Here is an 18,867-nt window from a genome sequence, read left to right as displayed (position 1 = left end):
TCGCAAGAGACAACCCGCGGAGAAACCCGAAAAGCATTATCTGCTGTATTCTGTGTTTTTAAAATCTTTCTGAGCATTGGACCAAATTTAAGTTTTGTATAAAGAATTTATAAGGCAGACTTCCTGCCGGTGAGGTAGGGAAATTCTCCTAGTCCTGCGACATGACTTTTGCAATGCGTTCTCAATGTGGAGCTGAGCTTGCTTTGCTAAATAGTGAGACAAATACTAAGTTTTCAGTTTTTTATGACTCTTACTTCAGCTGCTTAAAGTTTTCAGGAGTGGCTGCTGGACACAACACTCCATAGGCTTCTTAAAACAATTCTGGTTTGCCTACCTGTCTGTTCAGAATTTCCATTATCTGCTTCTTTACTATCAAGAATATTTGCAAGACAAAAGGATCTTTCTTTCATGGTTTCTCTGATTGCTTATTCCCTATGATAAACACATTTCTTCTGCTTTTAATCAAGTTTCATGGCAACCAACTGAAATACCAGAGCCATCTTCAGGTGCAGATGAACATTAAGAAATAACAATTCTGTTAGTTTTGTTTTGAGTTAATAAGAACTTCACAGTGAATTTGCCCCCAGCAGAGTTGCTCCTAATTTACCCTGCCAAAAAGTGAGGTAATTTGGTAGATTTAAGGCAAATATTCTTGATGATAAAGAATAATAGGGAGGAATTGAGGAGTGTGATAAATTAAAGGAAGGTTTAGCAAAGCTCCCGTAGGGTACCAGCAGCAGTATCTATGGTGGATATTCAACCACTCGTCTAAGTTATCCAGCTGTTGTGACAACTCATCATCACTTTGTGGAGTAACATCTGTCAGTTCTTTACCTTAAGCTCCCCTGATGCAAGAAAAAACTTTCACTTAATCTAGTTACTTTTTATGCACATAACTATGGGTTCATAACAGAAATAAAATGAAAAAGAAAAAAAGAACTGATTAACATTTACACAATAAGAGCTGAACACGTACATCTATATTACTCAGTAAAGCCCCCAGTCCTTCAAGGCCATATGGAGTAATATAGCTTTTCTTACTGTAGTAAATCAAAAGAACAAAACATCATTCCTAGACTACACAATAATTTACACTTTCAAGGTTTCGTTTCTTTGGAAAGCTAACTACCAGCTCATACCCCTGCAATTTAAGTTGGTTAGAAAGCTATCTATGGAAGATTTGTATTTATACTACACCTATTTCTTGTTGCACTCTTCTGGGGATGCCAGAGATGGTTTTCCTCCTCCTCAACTTTCGTCTCCGCTGTAGTACAGATTGTGAATGAACAAGAGAGCAGCGTATACTAGCCTCTCTGTCAAAACCAACTCCTGCAACCCATAAATAGGTCTCATTAGCCTTTAGAAATAGTAAACAAATTTTCATGGCTGGAACACAGTGGAGGTATGTGAGCTTGGATTAAGCCTGTGAATAAACATAAGGGAGCCCTTATGTAGCTCTTATGTAAATTATATCACAGTATATCACAGTTTTACATCTAATTCCAGCTCCCCCTCAGCAGCCTGGTCTGCCAAAAATAACAGAAGGCATGAAAAGAAAAGGAACAGAAAAAGGAAAGAAAATCAGGAAGGCAAATAGAGAGCTCTTGGTAGCAGGGCATCTTTCTTACAGCTATTTATCCATCTGTCATAGGGACAATGACAGTAGCTTGTCTGCAAAGCATTATCTGTTCAGCTGTAGTCTGACTTATTTTAAGCAACTAAGCGTAAAAAAACATTTTAAGGTTATAATGCCATATTGCAGTAGTTGGGCGCTTCTTAGGAGACCAATATGCCAAGGGAGCTAACATTTCAAAAAGGAAGGAGACAGCTAAAATGGGGCCAAGTCACCATGCAAGTTCAGAGAGCATTCTCTGTGACAATGGCACGTGACTGAGAGTGACATTAACGGGGAGCTGCTATTTACTTGCATACATCAGGAAGTGGCCTGATTTTCCAGTGTGCACAGCACACAGTGGGAATCTGCTCAGGTCACACAATCAAGACCCTCAGTTTAGATTTAGAAGCACAAGTTCTTGAATAAGTTTGTTTATGATCATCTTCATCCAGAATAGGTGAGAATTCATTGTTTTCTTTATGTTTCCATGGCATTAGCAAAGGGAAGTGTCTTTCAGTTTGATTTTACACTGTGTAGTCAAAAAAGAGTTAAAAGGAGGCCGACCAGAAGGCCAGTGCCCATCTGCACTGGCTTTTTGCACAACTGCACAGTCACTTATGCTCTCTAAAGTTGACATGAGACAGGTTGGAAAAAATGTGCCAGGTCCAAAAAACACTAACATAAGGATTGCTGGTACAGTGGTTTGTAATCTTAAGAAAAACGAACAAACTAAAGCAAACAAAAGGGGAAAAAAAATCCTGATAAGAAGCTCTATTTTAATAGCGTATAATTATAGAAAACATAATTATACACAGACATACACATACATATTACATTACATAACAATGTAAAACATTAAAAAGTAACTTTCTTGTAAAAGTTCTTCTTGAAATCTACTACAGTGAAATAGAGGCTTCAGACAGATGTCCTGTAACCACCAATGCCCCTGGAATAAGCAGAGGAAGAACTTTCTTTAATATGGAACAAAAGTGCCGTAAACTCCAACAACAATCATTTTCAAAAAAGTGAACATTTCTCAGGGTTGGGAGAAGCTTAAAAAACAAAAACAGAGAACTAAAAGCAAACTCTTTGAAACAAAAGATCAATCAGCATCATTGCTGGTTTTCCAGCAACTGTGAGTTAGCTGAACATGCTCTGTGTGCCAGATGCACGGGGGTCATCTCCGAGAGGAAAGTGGAAGAGGGTATTTCTTCCCCGTGATGCATACAAATTATTCCCATTAGTGCTAATGAGAATGATACACATAAACATCCAGAAGATTACATACCATTCTTGATCTGTAAAACTGATCAGTGGAAATTTGGTTCCAATGTATGGCAGGTGAAGTCTAGGCAAAAATGGCTATTACTGGAAAAGTTAACATTGGTCCCAGACCTAACTGTCTTCTGGCTGCTCTAGGTGACCACAGCCCTGTTAGAAAGCCTGCACCTGCTAGGGTCCTATATTGAAACTAGAAGGAGCATCATGTTATCACCAGCTTTACCTTGGGGAAATAGGCCCCATTATGTACGACTTTCCGAGGGGATTTCCAGGGGCACTGCCCAGCCCTCCACCTGGACCAGCTGGCTCCCCACCTGCAGCCCAGCAGCAGGCAGTTCTGACACCCAGCTGCCTGTCATCCTGTGGCCAGAGCACTCTCCTGGAGAAAGGGACACCCATTCCTGGCTGCCACCCCCACAGGGAAGCAGAGCTGCTGGCACTGTGCAGTGTCACCTCCTCTGCCAGGACGGAGGGGAACTGGGACTATGTTGCTGTCACTGGGAGGATTCATGCAGCTGACAGTGGAGCAGAGGGGGACTTGTCACCATGCTGCTGTAAGCCCAAAAGCCTCAGTTGTGAGCTGAACCTGGATTGTGGGCATACAGCCCTCTCCAGCACCATGGTGAATCCTTGCTGCCTGTCTTGCAGGAAGGTTTGTACACCACTGATAGACATGGCGAGGAACAATGGGAAGTGAGGGGCTGTGACCTAACCCCGACCCCCTAGTTATGGGGAAAATAGAATTAAATACAAATATTTTCTCTGGAGAATGAAGGTTAACTGAAAGCCCTCTGCTTTTTTCCTGATTGTTTACATTGAATTCTAGAACTGTGAAAGTTAGCCCACGTTATGCTCTTAAACAAAACTTGGTACTTGAGAGTATTATTGAGGAAAACTCAGTTCAACTTTATGTTTACCATAGCCCTCTGGAAGGAAAAAGAAAAAGAGAAAGAGAAAAACAGCCTGATTTGTGATTCTGGAAATAAATAATCTGTCACATTTAATAAGTGATATACCTGCTGCTTCTATAAACAAGTTCTCCTTCAAATAAATCTAGTGAAATATATCCAAATGTTATAGAAATAAAAGAAAATGCCATTACTATACCTTCAGCATAGCTGCATGTAAAGAGATCTCAGAGCGATGGTTTGCATGCTACACATTCATGCCTTGCATGTTTAAAGAACTGCAAATAGTAGCCTACATTCTCTAGTTTCTCTTCTCCTGCTACACATGATAATCATATGATTAATTTTGGTGGCTTTCTGCATTATTTCAGTCAGCTACATTCAAAAAGTTATTTGGAGTCTTTGTTAATGCAGATTGTAGGTTATATACACAACAAAAGTACATTGTTTATACAGGGAACTAGGGTTATGTTACATCATATAACATGACTGAAAATATGGGCCAAATTAATCCTGGATGCAGCTTCAGCGACGCCAGCAGTCACGCATAAGGGATGAATTTAGCCCACTGTCTTTCAGAAACTAAATCTTCAAGCTAGGGTGTTTGCCCCCAGACTGCACAATCCTGTGACTTCAAATAAATTAAACAAAATAAGTACTTGACCTCCCCTGAACCATGCAATAAATACAAAAAGAAATAGAAGAGATTTGTACCAGTGACATTGATGGGGATAATGCAAGAAGAAATCACTTGGGCATCTTGTTTCATTTTCTCCTCTGGAGTTGGGAGAGGTAGTGCTTTACTCCAATTGGTTTGTTTATCCAGTGTAGAAGGGATATTATGTATTGGATTTTTCGGCCTCTGCCCTAACATGACATCTGTATCTTCGTCCTCTGGTGGATGGGACTGCAAATGAATACATTCAAAATCAGTGTTTCCCATTCAGGCACACAAGGCTAATTTTGAAACAAAGCAGACACACAAATCAGAAATCAATTACAGGGATGCAACAAGGAATTGTTCTAACTAAGTCATACAGCACCAGTCATTCTCCAATGGAAACTTAACATCCTGCTAATAGGAGAAAAACACCTCAGCACACTGGAAGTCAGCACATTCACAGTGACATTTACGGGCTGTCTCCTCTGTCAGAAGGGGCACATCCTGCATTCGTGGGTAGCCATGGCAAGCGTGTCCTCAGTTACCACAAGCATTAGACATGTGGGTTCTCTTTTGCAACTGGCCTCATATAACATTCATTCAAGCATCAGCAGGTCCAGATTTTTAAAGAGGACCCCTCCATAATTCAGAATAACCATTTGCATTTCATTTGTACAAATACAGACCAAGAGCAGACCATAGTACACCCATCCAACAGCTGTGTGGTGGAAGTGGCAGGTGATGACAGTGCTGGGACAGGGGGATAACAACCAAAGAAAAGAGTAGCCACCACCAGAGGAAATTCAAAAGATTGTTTAGCAACAATTTTAGAAAAAATGCATATTTTATAGCATACTACAAGAAGTACTAGATGCTGAAGGTGAAGAAGCAGAGAGAAAAGTAAACAGCATGGAAGAAACACAGATTTTTTTTTTTTTTTTGGAAGAGACAAAAAATCATTCAATACCCTGTCTTGCAAAGAGAAATAAAACAAGTGCATTTTCATATGGTGCTGGCTGCCAGCTTGGGTTTGGGGGGGGTCTCTTTGTTTGCAAAAAAAAAAAAAGTTTCTGTTTTATTTAGAAGGTACAGAGGGGGAAAACACTTACCTTTACCTTCTTCCTAATTTCCCTCCCTTCTTCCATTAATAAATTCTTCTGTAAGCTCTGACAACTGTTTGGCCAGCTCAGGACATCTGTCTGCCTCTCGTTTTTTAAAAATGAAGTGCAATCCCTTTCAGACCAGCTTTCTCTTCAGTCTTGAATTCCCAGCTGCTTAACTACCAGCCTTCCCTCCTTCATGCCTGCTGTTTACACTTTATTTGCCAGTTTTAGTTTCGGTAGCAAACAGGGCAAAGATAAAATGTTGCTCTGTATTGCCATGGCAGAGCATCGAGCAGGTGGGTGTTGAACACCACAGGATCATGCCCTGTCTGCCATTGTACTTCTGCCATTCCTCCGCCCAGGCTCCTCACAAATCCTGGGGGAATTAACCATCTCAGGCTTGCCAAACAGCGTTTACGTCCCAGCCCCAGAAGCATTAAAGATCTTAACTCTGCAGCTACTATTTAAACTGTTGGAGGGCCCTTACTTACCTTGTCAGCGTCACCTCCTGCAGCACCCCCAGACCCAAGACAACACACGTTTCCTCTTCTCCCGCCCGCAGAAACCCCTCTTTTCCCACGTAGGATTTCAGTCAAACATTGCAGCCTTCTTTCTGCCTGCAGCTTTTGTGCCGATTCCCGGCAGACGTGAATAGCTCATATAAACTTCAAGCACAAAAGACTTTGTTTCCTAGGTAACTCCCCCCCACACCCCCCGCCCTAAGTTTGATGCATGCATGCAAAAAAACCCACCCTTGCACACACGCACAGGCACGTGGGGACACACAAACACACACAGAAACACACACACAGAGCATGTGTTGCCGAATTCATCCTTCTCTGGATGACAAAGAAGTGCTGGACAAAGCGGGCAAAGTCACCCTGGCTGCCAGAGCTCCTGCTCTCTCCAAACAGTGGCATCACCAAATGGTCAGAGAATAAATACCTGCTCTCAGTGTGGCACTGTCCAAACCATTTCTTACCGTTTAGGAAGAAAAGAAGGGGCAGTTGCAAAACATGGCAAGAGAATTAGAAGCAATTGCTAACCCTATTGAGACTGTCCGAGTTCAGGCCTTTTAAAGGAGGTGACAGGGGAAGGCAGCTCTATGGCCTTGAGCTCCTGAAACCCATCCAAGGTGTGAAGAATGAAAGAAGGGGGAAAAGTTATTATTGTGTCTTACTGATATGAGAAAAACAGAAATGGCTTCTTTTAGCGCAGTAAAGTTAGCAAGTGAAAAGCAAGCAAGAGGAAAGGTTAGGATCTGGAAGGGAGAAGAGTGAGACAGGGCTGTTAATTGAGGATTGCTTGTTTTTCCAGTACCTTTCTACTCCAGGGGGTCATGTGGCAACACTCAATTGGGGAGGGCGAACGGGTGCTGTTAAACTATAAATGTGAAATGTGGAAAAAAAAAATTAAAATTAAAAACATACACAAAACAATTCTTGTAAAAGCACATAATTTTTGTCTGGATAAATTAGCATCAGAGCCAAAATGGTCAGTGATTTTCACCCTTTTTCCTACTGATGGGTTTATTCCCCACAGCAGATTGGTTTGGACCCCTGTGAAGTCTGTGCTGGTTTTGCTTACTTGGATTACACAAAACTGCAGTGAAATTGGTTCAGCCTCCTTGTACAGACGTGGTTAAATTGTCCCAAGAATGCCTTGTATTGATTTGGTAACTCAGACTGTGTTCTGCCTGGAGCTGAAGCAGTGCAAGATACATGTCCAATTACATTATAAATGTAAATGATTTAATAATAGAAGGGAATTTTTTTCAATTTGTTCTTCAGTTGTAAGCAAATGAGTATAAATAATTATGTTGATGGTGACTTATCAAATACATTGATTGCTGATGATATCACTATTTCTCTAAGTTTGCAGTCATTGTGGCAGGATGACAATGACCAATTGGCTTTTTGTTACTTTTATAAACACTTCAAAGTACAAATAGCAAAGGCCACAATGTCCTGGGTCTTGCTGAATCCCTATACCTCCAAAATCCTCTCCTGTCAGAAACTCTGCTTTGTTTGGGGCAATGTCCAGCTTTCAAAATCAAAGAGTGAAGGATAACTGACTTCTTTTGAAATAGGAAAAAAAAAAAAAAGAGACATAAAGAAAACAGGTCTGTTGACAACTCTGGAAATCTGGAAATCTCTAGCACATGTTTCTTGGTAGGGGTTATTATCTCTCCATGCATTAGTTGGCAGACTAATAATGCCAAATAATTCTATGAATGTTTTTCCTCCCAGTCATTATCAATCATTATCAACACTGTTGTGAGAGATGAACAAACCTCAGTTTGAAAGACTTTGCATTATATGGTCTCCTCTCAAGAAAAGAAGTTGTAGTGAGTCTCAAAAGGCCTAATCCTGCATCCCATCCTAATTTCTTCCTAGATACACAACATCTGCTTTTCCCTGGTTCCCATGTGCCCATGGGAAGCCTCCTGATGAGCTGTCCATTACAGGAGATCAGAGGGGGGAAACCAAAAGAGAGCTGTTCCAGTGAGCATTTCCAGCAGCTTAGTTTCTTCCAAGGCCAGTGGAAAACCACTTCCCCCAAGCTGGGAAAAGTCCTCATCCTAGGAGCAACACCTCTGTTCATGCAATAAAGGCTGTGGAGATACAATTTCAGTCTGCTTACTGCTCAGATACCCAAGGATGATACCACGCTTGGTCCTCTGACCAAGTTTCCCGTCACCTGCCCTAAGCAGACTGACTGCAGGTACCAGGATTCTTGATACTCAACTTCCTTATGGAAGGTGCTAGAGGATCACTGTGGAGGGTCAGGACACAGGGAGACTAATGCTACTGAGGCAACGAGTTCAGGATATGAGTCTTTGCAATATCCCATGGCCTGTGATTGTCAGTGCACAAACAGAAGAGGACAGGAGGGACCTCCTGAGCTTCAAGCACAGCTTCAAGCTGTCCTGAGCTTCAAGCACAGCTATGTGCACAAGTCAAACCTGTCCACGAGAGAAACAGCAGGACCTCAACTTTGGTCTCAGAGATAGCAGTGTGGGCTACAGTCAAGACAAGCAAGACATGGTTACCCATCTCTGTCCTATCAGTGCAGCAATTCCCCACCTCACCCGTGTGCCACTCTGCCAGGTGCCTTGGAGAAAACACCTGTCTGGTTCCATGTCCCTACAGGCATCCTTTGATGTGCCAGAGGCTCAGATCCCTGCTTAAGCATGGCAGGACAAACTTCCCAGGTAAGTTTCTATCATTAGAGATAGGACAAAAATGAAGGTGACCAGCAAAATTTCAGTTTCTGCTGTCACAGTTGTGCTCCTGAGAAAGCTGGTGCTACCACTGCCTCGCCAAGGGGTCCTGAGGTCACTTAGTGCCTCTTCCCATGTGGTGCCTGTCGTTGGGGCATGCTGGCACAGAGCAGCAGCCTCAGCATTTCAACACCTCCGTGCTGGGGGAGGGAGTGAGCTGCTGCTTTTCAAAATTCTCATTCACTCTGAAAACCAGAATATCTTTAAACGTCCTGAGTAAACACGTAATTAAGGAAGAAATTACTACTGTAAACCCAAGGCTGTTCTGGTCTGATGGGCAAATCTGAAGTTAGGCAGTTTTAAAAGTGAATTTCTTTTGTGTTGGTGTGCTTGGCAAACAGAAACAGTGATAATCACTCTGTTAAATAAAAACCCAGAACACTTTAAGTGTGCGTTTTTCGTTAATGGGCTAAGATTGCTTTGAAACTACACTGGTGTATAATTGCTTGAATAGGGATTTGTCACTGACATATGTGAGCATTTTTATTTCCTGAGCTATCCCATCAACCTCACTTGCACAGGTGCCATTGTGCTTGTGAAACTGCCTCGCAGTAAAACCTTGTTGCATACATACGTGACCTGGTTTCTCAGTGCTCCGTGTCACTTCAATGTGGAAGTCTTTGGTTTCTGTGCACTACAACAAAACAGTCAGATGTCCAAGTCTGACCAGTCAACTTGGACTGACTATGGAGCTTCTCCTATAGAGAAAGAGATAGTGGCTCTGCTGAGGAGCAGTTCAGCTCACCTTCCTTCAGCACTTAGCTTGGGCTGAGATGAAGCACCCTGAACACTCTCACCCTGATTTTAGGAAGAGCATTACTAGCACATATGTAAGTCAGGACTCATCATGAACCATTTTATGGGATTAAAACCTTAAAATATTGTCAGTACAGTGACAAAGAAGTAAATCAGCACTTGACAAACTTGCCAGCCTGGCAATTTATGAGTCTGCCCCATTTATTGTTCCAGAGCTGGGATCTGGAGAAGGAAATGAATGGGTCAATAACAGGACAAAAATGCCACTTCTGCCCCTCTTCTCTTTTCCATCCCCCAAAGCTCTGAGACATGACTGTTGTTCAGCATCTTCAACATTTGGGAAAGACTGCTTCAAGAAGCATAATTTATGTTATATCATGTACCCAGCCTGCCTTACCTATAGTAATTGCCTTATAGGAGATTCTGGGATTTCAGAGTTACTGCATAGGGCTTATGGGACACAGTGCAATGGTGATGAGAAAAACGTAAACCCAAGAAAAAAGAAACAATTTATCCTCAGTTAATTAAATATTGAGAATACTAAAGCCTCATCAAGAGCATCTATGCTCAACATGTTTGTTGAATTTAGACATGGCTGAGTTGATTCCTTCCCCCTCAGCTGTGTTTGATCAGGCAGGCAAGGTGTTATCTCACAAGAGATTTAGGTGGCAGAGCCAGGGCAGGAGGTGGCTGGTGCATGCTGCTGTACAGTGCAATTCTGCACAGAATTATTTTTTGACTCCTGCTGCCTAAAAGCTGCAAAAAACATAAGGGATCACTATTATTTCTGACTTCAGGCTTCTATTGCAGTAGGTGGGGGAAATTTCCCTCCCAGGATAACCTTATGAATATAGTGGGTGATATTCACCCAAGCAGAGCATCAGCATGTTGCTTCAGCATCTGCAAGCTTTATGTCTGTTGTCTGTAGTCTGTTGTCTCCAGCAAACAGAATATAAATACAGTTTGCTTTCACCCTATGGAAGCATAGAAATACGGTGTACACTACATCCTGATGTCTCATTTAGGAACTGTCATTCAGGCACTGAAAAGGCAACATGTAGAGTAAATGTGAACTGGTGTTCAGTCCCACATTCACATGAGTCCTGGGGCTCTGGTTGAAGTCTCTGTTTGTCCCTTTCTTTGCCTGTGAAATGGAGAGCCTGCTGCTTCCTTAACTCACAGCAATTAAGGAAAATGGTATTTATTTAGATGATAGAAAAACCTGAAGGTCTAGAGAACAAGAAGAAATGCTAATAAAAGGCTACCAGCTTTCCAGTATTTTCAGAGCACAGTTGACTACTTAATTAGAAATTCATAACTATACAGGAGCTTTCTTACACAGTCAGCTGACGCTGAAGAGAAAATAATGGGAATATTTCTGGCTGTGTTATTTTTGCTGCAAATCACAACCCTGCTCACCTGCCTGCTCCCAGTGTTTATATTTCTGTATGTTTCTTTCTTCTCATGTTTTTATTTTATCTGCTTGTGGGTGTTTTCTTTTGGAGCATCACGAATGCGATCAGCTAAAGTACTGACAATCCTTTAACGATTAATGTACGGCTTTCATGTTTTGACAGGGTAAAGACAAAACTAAGGCATGTTTCAAGACAGAAGTCATACTACATGTGGCATTTCAGCAGGCAAAGGTACAAAATAAACATCCCACAATACAGGGCTGTAGGTGTTAGGCTCATTGCACAAATGGTGCCATACAAGTTCAGTCTGGTGAATAAAGTCAGGTAGGTTTTATTTCTAACAGCTTCAGGCAGGATTTGCACACAGCAAGTGCAGAGCCCAACTCATGCCTGTCCCTTAACTCACTTGTTTCTTACTGAGGCTTCATGTGGCTTCAGCTCAAAACTGTGTGTAAGTTTGTGTATTCAGTTGTACTTCCTTCACTTTGCTGTACAAAACATCCTAAAGCAGACCATAGGGAATATTTTTGAAACGGCAAGGAGATGGAATAAAATTACCCAATGCGTTATTTTCCCTTCACATTTGCTCGATTTGAGGCCTCAGGGACAGAAGAACCCTGTCTGGGAAAAAACCTCCTGCTTCTTGTCCCTTAGATTCCTGCTCAGATTATAATTGTGAATAAACTGACACTGAAATTTATGCAATTATGAGTGTAAATTTCCAAATACTGCATTCCTTGCTCCATCTCCTTGGTTTTATTATAATAGCTGTGCCACGTGGGGCTTGAGAAAGTGTGGTCCCCTAACATTCTGAACTGGAACACAGAAATTTCAGAGCCTTGCTGGCTGGACATGGGGAAACCCAAGAAAGAAAAAATGCAGAAAAAAATTAAAGAGAAGTCTGAAATGCAGTTGGAATGACACAGCATCTTTACAGTGAGTGGCTGGCCTCAGCAGTGCTACAGGCAGGGTTGTCATGGGAACATGTGTAAGAAACAGTTTCCTCATTTTAGCAAGTCCATAACTTTCTCATACTTTCCTCAGATTATTTTCAGTTTCACTTGAGTTTTTCTTCTTCATTGGCAAAAATGGCTGAATGAATGAGACTTTAAATGTGTTTGGTTGTATATTTCTTTAGTGTAGAGAGAGACTAAGTATGCCAGTTTTTCAGCTTTAAAAATTAATGACTGGAATGGTAGGAAAGTTAAGCGAAGTCATGTCTGCAAAACCATGAGGAGCTTGGAGAAAGGGAATGAGAAGGCAATGCTTACTTCTTCTCATAGCCTGAGAACCAGAAGGGATACAATGAAATTATGAGGTATTGGGTTTGAAACAACCAAAAACTACATTTTCATACAGATTTTAAAAGTCATTGTCATAGGATGCTGTTGAGGCTGAAGGTGTAAATTTGCTAAAAAATTGAATTAAACAAGTCTCACAGTCAACACAGAGAGCTTCTTTGGTGGCTTATTATTCTGTGTTTGATCTCTAGCCTGGGAACTCTGTAACCAGTTTCTATATGAAACTGGAAGGATAAATAATGGGAAAATACACAGCATAAACCACGCCCTGCTCTTATATTCTTTCCTGAAGTATCCCCTTCTGGCCTTTGGGCAAAGTGGACATTTCATTAGCCAAATCAGGGAATTTCCTGTAAGAAGAATAGACATGAAAAAGTCTATTCCATTTCTAGTTGCCTACTCATTCTCCACAACAAAATTATCTTGTGATGGGACAAAATCTTTCCAGACCCATTTACACTGGCATTACTTGCTTTGAACTTTAATTCATTTGTCCTTTCTTGGAATTGTGGGACTTTGGTATCTTTCTCCCTGTAAACAGAGTTGTGATTAAAAGTGAATCTTCATCTATTGTGATTGATTTTCTTTAGTTTTACTATACAATATGTAAGACCTTGGGAAGAGCTCATAGCCTCCTAATTGGTAGCAGCAGCCAGAAGGAACACACATAGGGAACCTTGACTCACATATAATGAGACCAGTTTTTTCAGTAACTTTCAGTAGTGGTAGCTCCCACAGGTCTCACAGTGGTAATGTGAACATTCCTCAAAATCAAGTTTCTTTTTTGAGTATCTTAATACATGCATTTAACTTAGATAGTCAGTTTGGAAAAGTCAGACCCTGTAACTTTCAAAAATTTCCCAGCTTCTTGTTGATTCCTTTCCTAATTTAAAAGAAACACAAAAAGGGGCCCTTTTGATTGTGTAGTATTGCTCCCTTCAGCACCTTCCCAATGCATCAGAAGCGTGGAATACACACCATACTGCTATGCCATGAAAAAAATCCTTGCGGATTTAGCATCTTTAGTTCATTGACAACTAGATGATACCATCAACTGGAATCAGATATCAAACATTACCGGCAGTCCCTGAAGCAGATAAACTCTTGCAGATGTTGGTCAAAAGAAGCTTATGCCAAAAAGAGCAAGCTAGCCAGTAACAGCATTCTCAACTTTCTCTTGTAATGGTATCATTATATCCTGAAGGCTGGCGCAATATCAATTAGCTATTCACTGTTGCAGTGTCTTGTAACAATCTCTGACTAACCTCTGCCAGACAGAACATTCATGGGCAGCTCCATCTTGTCTTATTCTCTTTCAATTTTTAAGTTGCCCCATTAACAAGGGGCTTTCTCAGAAATGGGTCAAGGCACTTTGAAGTGCTCCGGGTGCGGTGTGTTTGCAATTTCCAAGGCAGAACATTGCCAGATGCCTTGAAATCAATAAAACAACAGCCCTCCAACAGCTCTTGTTTGCTTCTCCTTAGGGGAGCACTGAACCCGGTCAGCTCCAAAAGGAGGTCTGATATGGGTGGGCACAAACTTAATGTTTTCCTTCTTGAAAAGAAAAAGGTGGACTTCCAGATATAGCCAAGACATCTGCATTCAGCATGACTTAATTTTGTCAACTAGTACAGGACTCAGAGAGTTGCTCTCTATTTGTTACTGTTTTGTGTTCCACAGATGGAAGTAATGTATAAAATGCACCGGTTGTTTTCTAAACACAGCAAAGATTCAGGCCTTTAAGCACTGTGGATGCAATTTCAAAAGAGATGCCTTATTCCCCATCTGATACTAAGCTTTATGTTCAATAGCCTGTCCAAACCATTATCTGTAACTAGTTCTGATCCTTAACATGGCATCACCTTCCCTTTACCTTTCAATGACCCTACGACAGCACTAGCTTTGATGATGACTTACAAAGAAGAAACAGGTAATCCTGTTTCTTCTTTCTGTCTTTAAACTCTTTTCTATGCTGTCCTCTAACATCAGGGTATTTCCTTTAAGTTGAATCCTAAGGCCTGCAAATTTAACCTGTTGAAAGCCTGCAGTGATGGTGATGCTGTCCTCAAATTAACCAGCTAAGCAGTCAAAAAGGCAGAACAGTCAAACTAATGCAAATGTTATTATGTATTTCATGCTTTTTAAATGAAACACAAAACTTTTCCGATGGAGTGATTGGCTGATGTTTTGGTCCAAGGGCAGGTGTGACTTGTTTACATTGAGTCTTTTACATTGTGAGTGCTTTAACATTATAGTATTTAAATATGTTTAATATAATGGATTAGGATGAATGCACTCGGATTTTTAAGCTAAGTAAGCGATGATTCAGTATGGTTATTGAATAGTCACCAAGCTTACAATGTACTCACAGGTGTAGCATCTCCTGAGATGCCAGTGTCCCTGAACTGGCAGATACAGAACAGATCTATTACCACCTGACTGAGGACTGGCATTAGACAAATGTCTCACTTAAAAGTCAAGTCCAGATCTGACCTACACCTTTTAAATAATGCAATGACTCTTAGTACAGTGCAAAATGTAGCTACTATGACACTTCCATGAGTTAAACACCCAGAGCCACAGAAATATCAAAGTCCTGCTGAAGCTAATGGGAATTTGGACCTAATCAGAGTTAAAGTTGTCAATCTAACATGTTTTCTTTGACATTGATAAATACATATTGTCAACACTAACTTCATTTCAAATCAATGCAGCAGTGGCAAGTCAGCACAGACATACAGGACCAGATCTTCAGCTGGAGTTCCAGCTTGGCTGGTTGCAAGGACATGCATGGGACATGAAACATCTAAAAGATTGCATGGAGATGAACATTGCAAAGCAGGACTATGGAAAGTGTAGGTCCTTGTAGCTGGGGTCATGCTCCTGAACCTCCTGCACACACACAAGCCTCAAGCTGGCACTCAAAGCCCTTGAGCTCTTGGTTCCTGGCAATGCTAATGCCAGGGCTGAAATTACAGCACTTTGTGAAATTATGGGAGGATCCTCGAAGTTAGGGCTGCTGCCTCTACAGCCTGAGTGGTGAATGTGGAGGACGTGTGGAGGAGTGTGTGAACGACAGCATTTGTGTGAAAAAGAAGAGGTTTCTGATTGAAAACAGCTACCCCAGGGCTGTCTGCTGAAGCTGTGACCTGCTTTACACTGCTGACAGTCTTCAAGGTCAGCTCTGTTGTACCTGCACCGGCTTGGTGAGGGGGCAATTGTGAAACCCTGCCACACTTAGGTCCCACCATGCTAAAAATGCATTTGTATGTGGTAGCTGTAGTGAAAGACTTACTGGTAGCAAATGGCGGTCCTTTATCGCTTGCCTCTTTTGGCTGCAGATTGCAGGGAAGGGAGGAAAGGGGGGAGCCACCACAGCAATGGGGCCTTGGACTTTTGGCTCTCTGTTATCACCTCGGCTTCGATGCTCTGTTTTGGATGAGAAAGAAAACACAAGTGTTTCAAAGTGTTAAAAACAAATATCTCTATTAATAGCACAACAGGGACAGGTACAGGACATTGGACTCCAAAGACAAAGGTTCTTCTCTTCTCCAGTGACTGGTACAAATGATCCCTGTTGCAACTGAAGGGGAGCAGCCCTTACTGGACATCTGTGCACCCAGAAGAGCAATGCCCATGCAACCCCAGCATATGCTCTGCAGCTGAATTGTCCCAAATTAGATTTATACTGTTTATCCCAAGAGACAAGGCAGCTACCTTCTAGGCACCTGAGACCCAAGGCCTGATTTCCAACAGGAACCTGCAGTTCCCATTGCCTTGAAATATTGAGATGCAATAACTGTGCCTGCATTCTACCCTTATAAAATATATTGCTATGAGGGGAAAAAAGAAACACAGCTCCAGGTGGAGTTTTATTCCCTGGCTGCGTGGCAGGGCTAGGTCCTGAGCATTGGCTTGACATGAAGGTTGTTGCAGTGGTAGTGCTCAGGTTCCAGCATGAAAGAGATCAGCCCAGGAATGTCAAGATCTTCATTCACCCCAGGCCCACAGGAGTCTTCCTTCAGCATGGGCTCACAATATTCAGTCCTCTTCCAGCATCAGTCCCAAGTCTCTGGAACCTTCCAAGTGAATGGGAGAATACTCATGGTCTTCCCATCTCTAATTTTAGGTGACAGTTGGATAATTGCTGTTTGCATGGAGTGCTGCTGAAAGGAGATGATATATTCACCTGTTCCACTAGCTGTGATCCAGCCAGAAACGTTTGCTGGTAGCATAGCTTCTATGACCTAAAATTTAGTTTTAATTGCTCCTGGTTAAACAGACAAAGAGATAATGAATTCTGATAGAAGGGTGAGCTGAGACACAATAAACATGTTTAGAGTAAATTTCAGACTAAAATTTCATCCCCATATATGCAGTTATTTGCAAAATAAGATAAAGCAGCACATGACAAGCTACCTGCTGATCCTGCACAGCTGCTATTAATTGTGGAGGATGGGAATATGCCAAAACTGAGATTTGTAACTTTAAAATAACGAGACATTTTCTGGAGCTGCTGTCAGGATTTCTCCTGCCCACAAGATGGCAGGCAAAGATCAGCCTGGTTCTGGGACAATTGCAAAGCAGAGCTGCTGAGAACAGAAAAGAACTTCTGCTCTACTCCAGCACTACTGTGGTTGTAATTTGGCTATATCACTCTCTGCCATGCTATGAAGACTTACTACATCCTCCATGTGTTCCTGACCTAAAACCTGCAGAGGCGGTCAAATGGGTAATTAATTGGAACATCTTATCCAGCTAACAGATGCTCTGCAGTTCTAAGAAATCGATTATTATTATAAGCTAATAACAGTAATAAATGAGAAAGGCAATTAGAGCTGTTGGTGCAAAACGCTTCAAGACAGGAGGCTGTTGCTGAACATTTTAAAAGTGACCTGCACAGATTTGCTCCCTCCTTATGGCACAGAAGAAAGACAGGCTTGTTTGCTTGTCTTATGTCCTGGTAATAATTTTCCCTTGGTTAGGTTCCCAGTGAAAACTGACCTTTCCCCATCTTTTGCCTTTCCTTTAATGTGCTGTTTAGGACCATCCAGATGTTTGCATCTAGTAAATTCTCTTTATGGCGGGGATCCAGAAGCCTGGTTATGACCCTGTTACTCCTGCTTCCTCTCTGTGTTGCTTTGAGGCCACAGGTCTGCAATTTTTTAGGCAATGTCAGAAAATGTTCCCTAGCCTGGGAAGGGGAGACCTGCCCAAACCTTCCAAGCTGTCCAGGACATCTGTCACCTGAGTTTCAGCTGTCACTCTTGAAGGACCCAGGCATCCTCCAGTATCATGCTTGGAAACCTTGAGCAGACAGCTCAGTTTTAGTGGGGAGTCATACCCCTGGGCTCCAGTTTCAGCCCTTGTGAAGAGGGTTGGGACTAGATAATCTTTAAGGTCCCTTCAAACCCAAACCGTTCTGTGATTCTACAGTTCTGTGATCAGTTCTGTGTACTTGTGCCTGAGCATCCTTTGCAGCCTGGAGTGGACCATGGGGAGGTGTTCTGTGTGTGGAGAGGAGCAGGGCAGCACCTACCTCTGCGCAGGGCTCGCAGGTGCTGCTTGGCGTGGTGGTGCAGCTCCTCCACGCAGGGCGGCCTGGTGGAGGGGACAAAGATGTTTCTTTGCTGATGCCAAGGTGCTCGGTAATACACACTCAGTTTGCTCTCTGCATCAAGGTTGGAGACAGCTGTAGGATAAAAAATAAGAGTGCAACATAAGATTTCTAGTCTCTCTTCCATCAACCTAGCTGAAAAGGAAAGGTTCTAGCTTGGAACAGCATTGTCAAGAACAGGCACTGGCTTTGTTACAGCACCTTTACTCCAATCTTACAGCAGCAGACATTATTTTCTCTGCGTTTCCACATCGTGTTGTACCAGTCAGCCTTTAGGCAATGCCCTTTTACCAGATTGCAAATGGCTCTATGGAGGCAAGCAGGTGAAATGATACTACATCGAGTTTTTATATAAATGGACCAAAGGGATAATCATTTTATAGATAGCAAAACAAAAATGCAAAGACGCTACACAGTCTTTCCACAGTGACATTTTGAGCAAAGGCAGTGGGAGAAATAGGTCTTCCATTTACTCATTCTCCTGCCAGTGTGCTCTTTCACTGCATCATGTTACACACAACTAGTTTCTGACACAGGTTGCTAGTTCGCTGCCTTCCAGGGCGTAACCACTGAGATTAACTGCGTGCCCTGCTGAGAGACTTTGACTGACACCTATCAAGAGGTTCCTTTAATAGACAGGGACTTCTGAGGGACAGGAACACTTCAGTTCCTCTAAAGGTAAATCCCAGAAGTCTGCCTCTGAAAATTATATGAATCAAGTTCCACTAAAGGTTTGAGAGAATTTTTTAGGAGTGCTGGGACTCCTGGGAGTCCCATGGACTATTCCCAGCCTCAGGGTACGCAGTAGGTAGCTTTCCAAGCTACAACATTCACTCAGCACTCAGATGGCATAGCAGTACTTTTTATAGAGGAAGAATTAGGAAAGTACAGTTGGAGAAGGAGGGAGCAGACAGAAGAGAAATCTAG

At 42.1% G+C, this 18,867-nt stretch overlaps 1 protein-coding gene across 1 annotated transcript in view; it reads right to left on the bottom strand.

Annotated features, from left to right (window-relative positions):
* The window catches only part of NHS (NHS actin remodeling regulator), a 243,610-nt gene that overhangs the window by 8,487 nt on the left and 216,256 nt on the right, over positions 1-18,867 (bottom strand). The window contains exons 2-6 of the mRNA XM_063392901.1: positions 17,863-18,015; positions 15,619-15,752; positions 6,889-6,951; positions 4,519-4,711; positions 1,198-1,329 (exon numbers count right to left, since the gene is read on the bottom strand). Of these exons, the coding sequence (XP_063248971.1) occupies positions 1,198-1,329; positions 4,519-4,711; positions 6,889-6,951; positions 15,619-15,752; positions 17,863-18,015 (675 nt within the window). The remainder of the gene's footprint in view (positions 1-1,197; positions 1,330-4,518; positions 4,712-6,888; positions 6,952-15,618; positions 15,753-17,862; positions 18,016-18,867) is intronic.

Source organism: Prinia subflava, chromosome 3, assembly GCF_021018805.1.
Source record: "Prinia subflava isolate CZ2003 ecotype Zambia chromosome 3, Cam_Psub_1.2, whole genome shotgun sequence".
NCBI lineage: Eukaryota > Metazoa > Chordata > Aves > Passeriformes > Cisticolidae > Prinia > Prinia subflava.
This window is presented reverse-complemented; position numbering and strand designations above follow the sequence as displayed.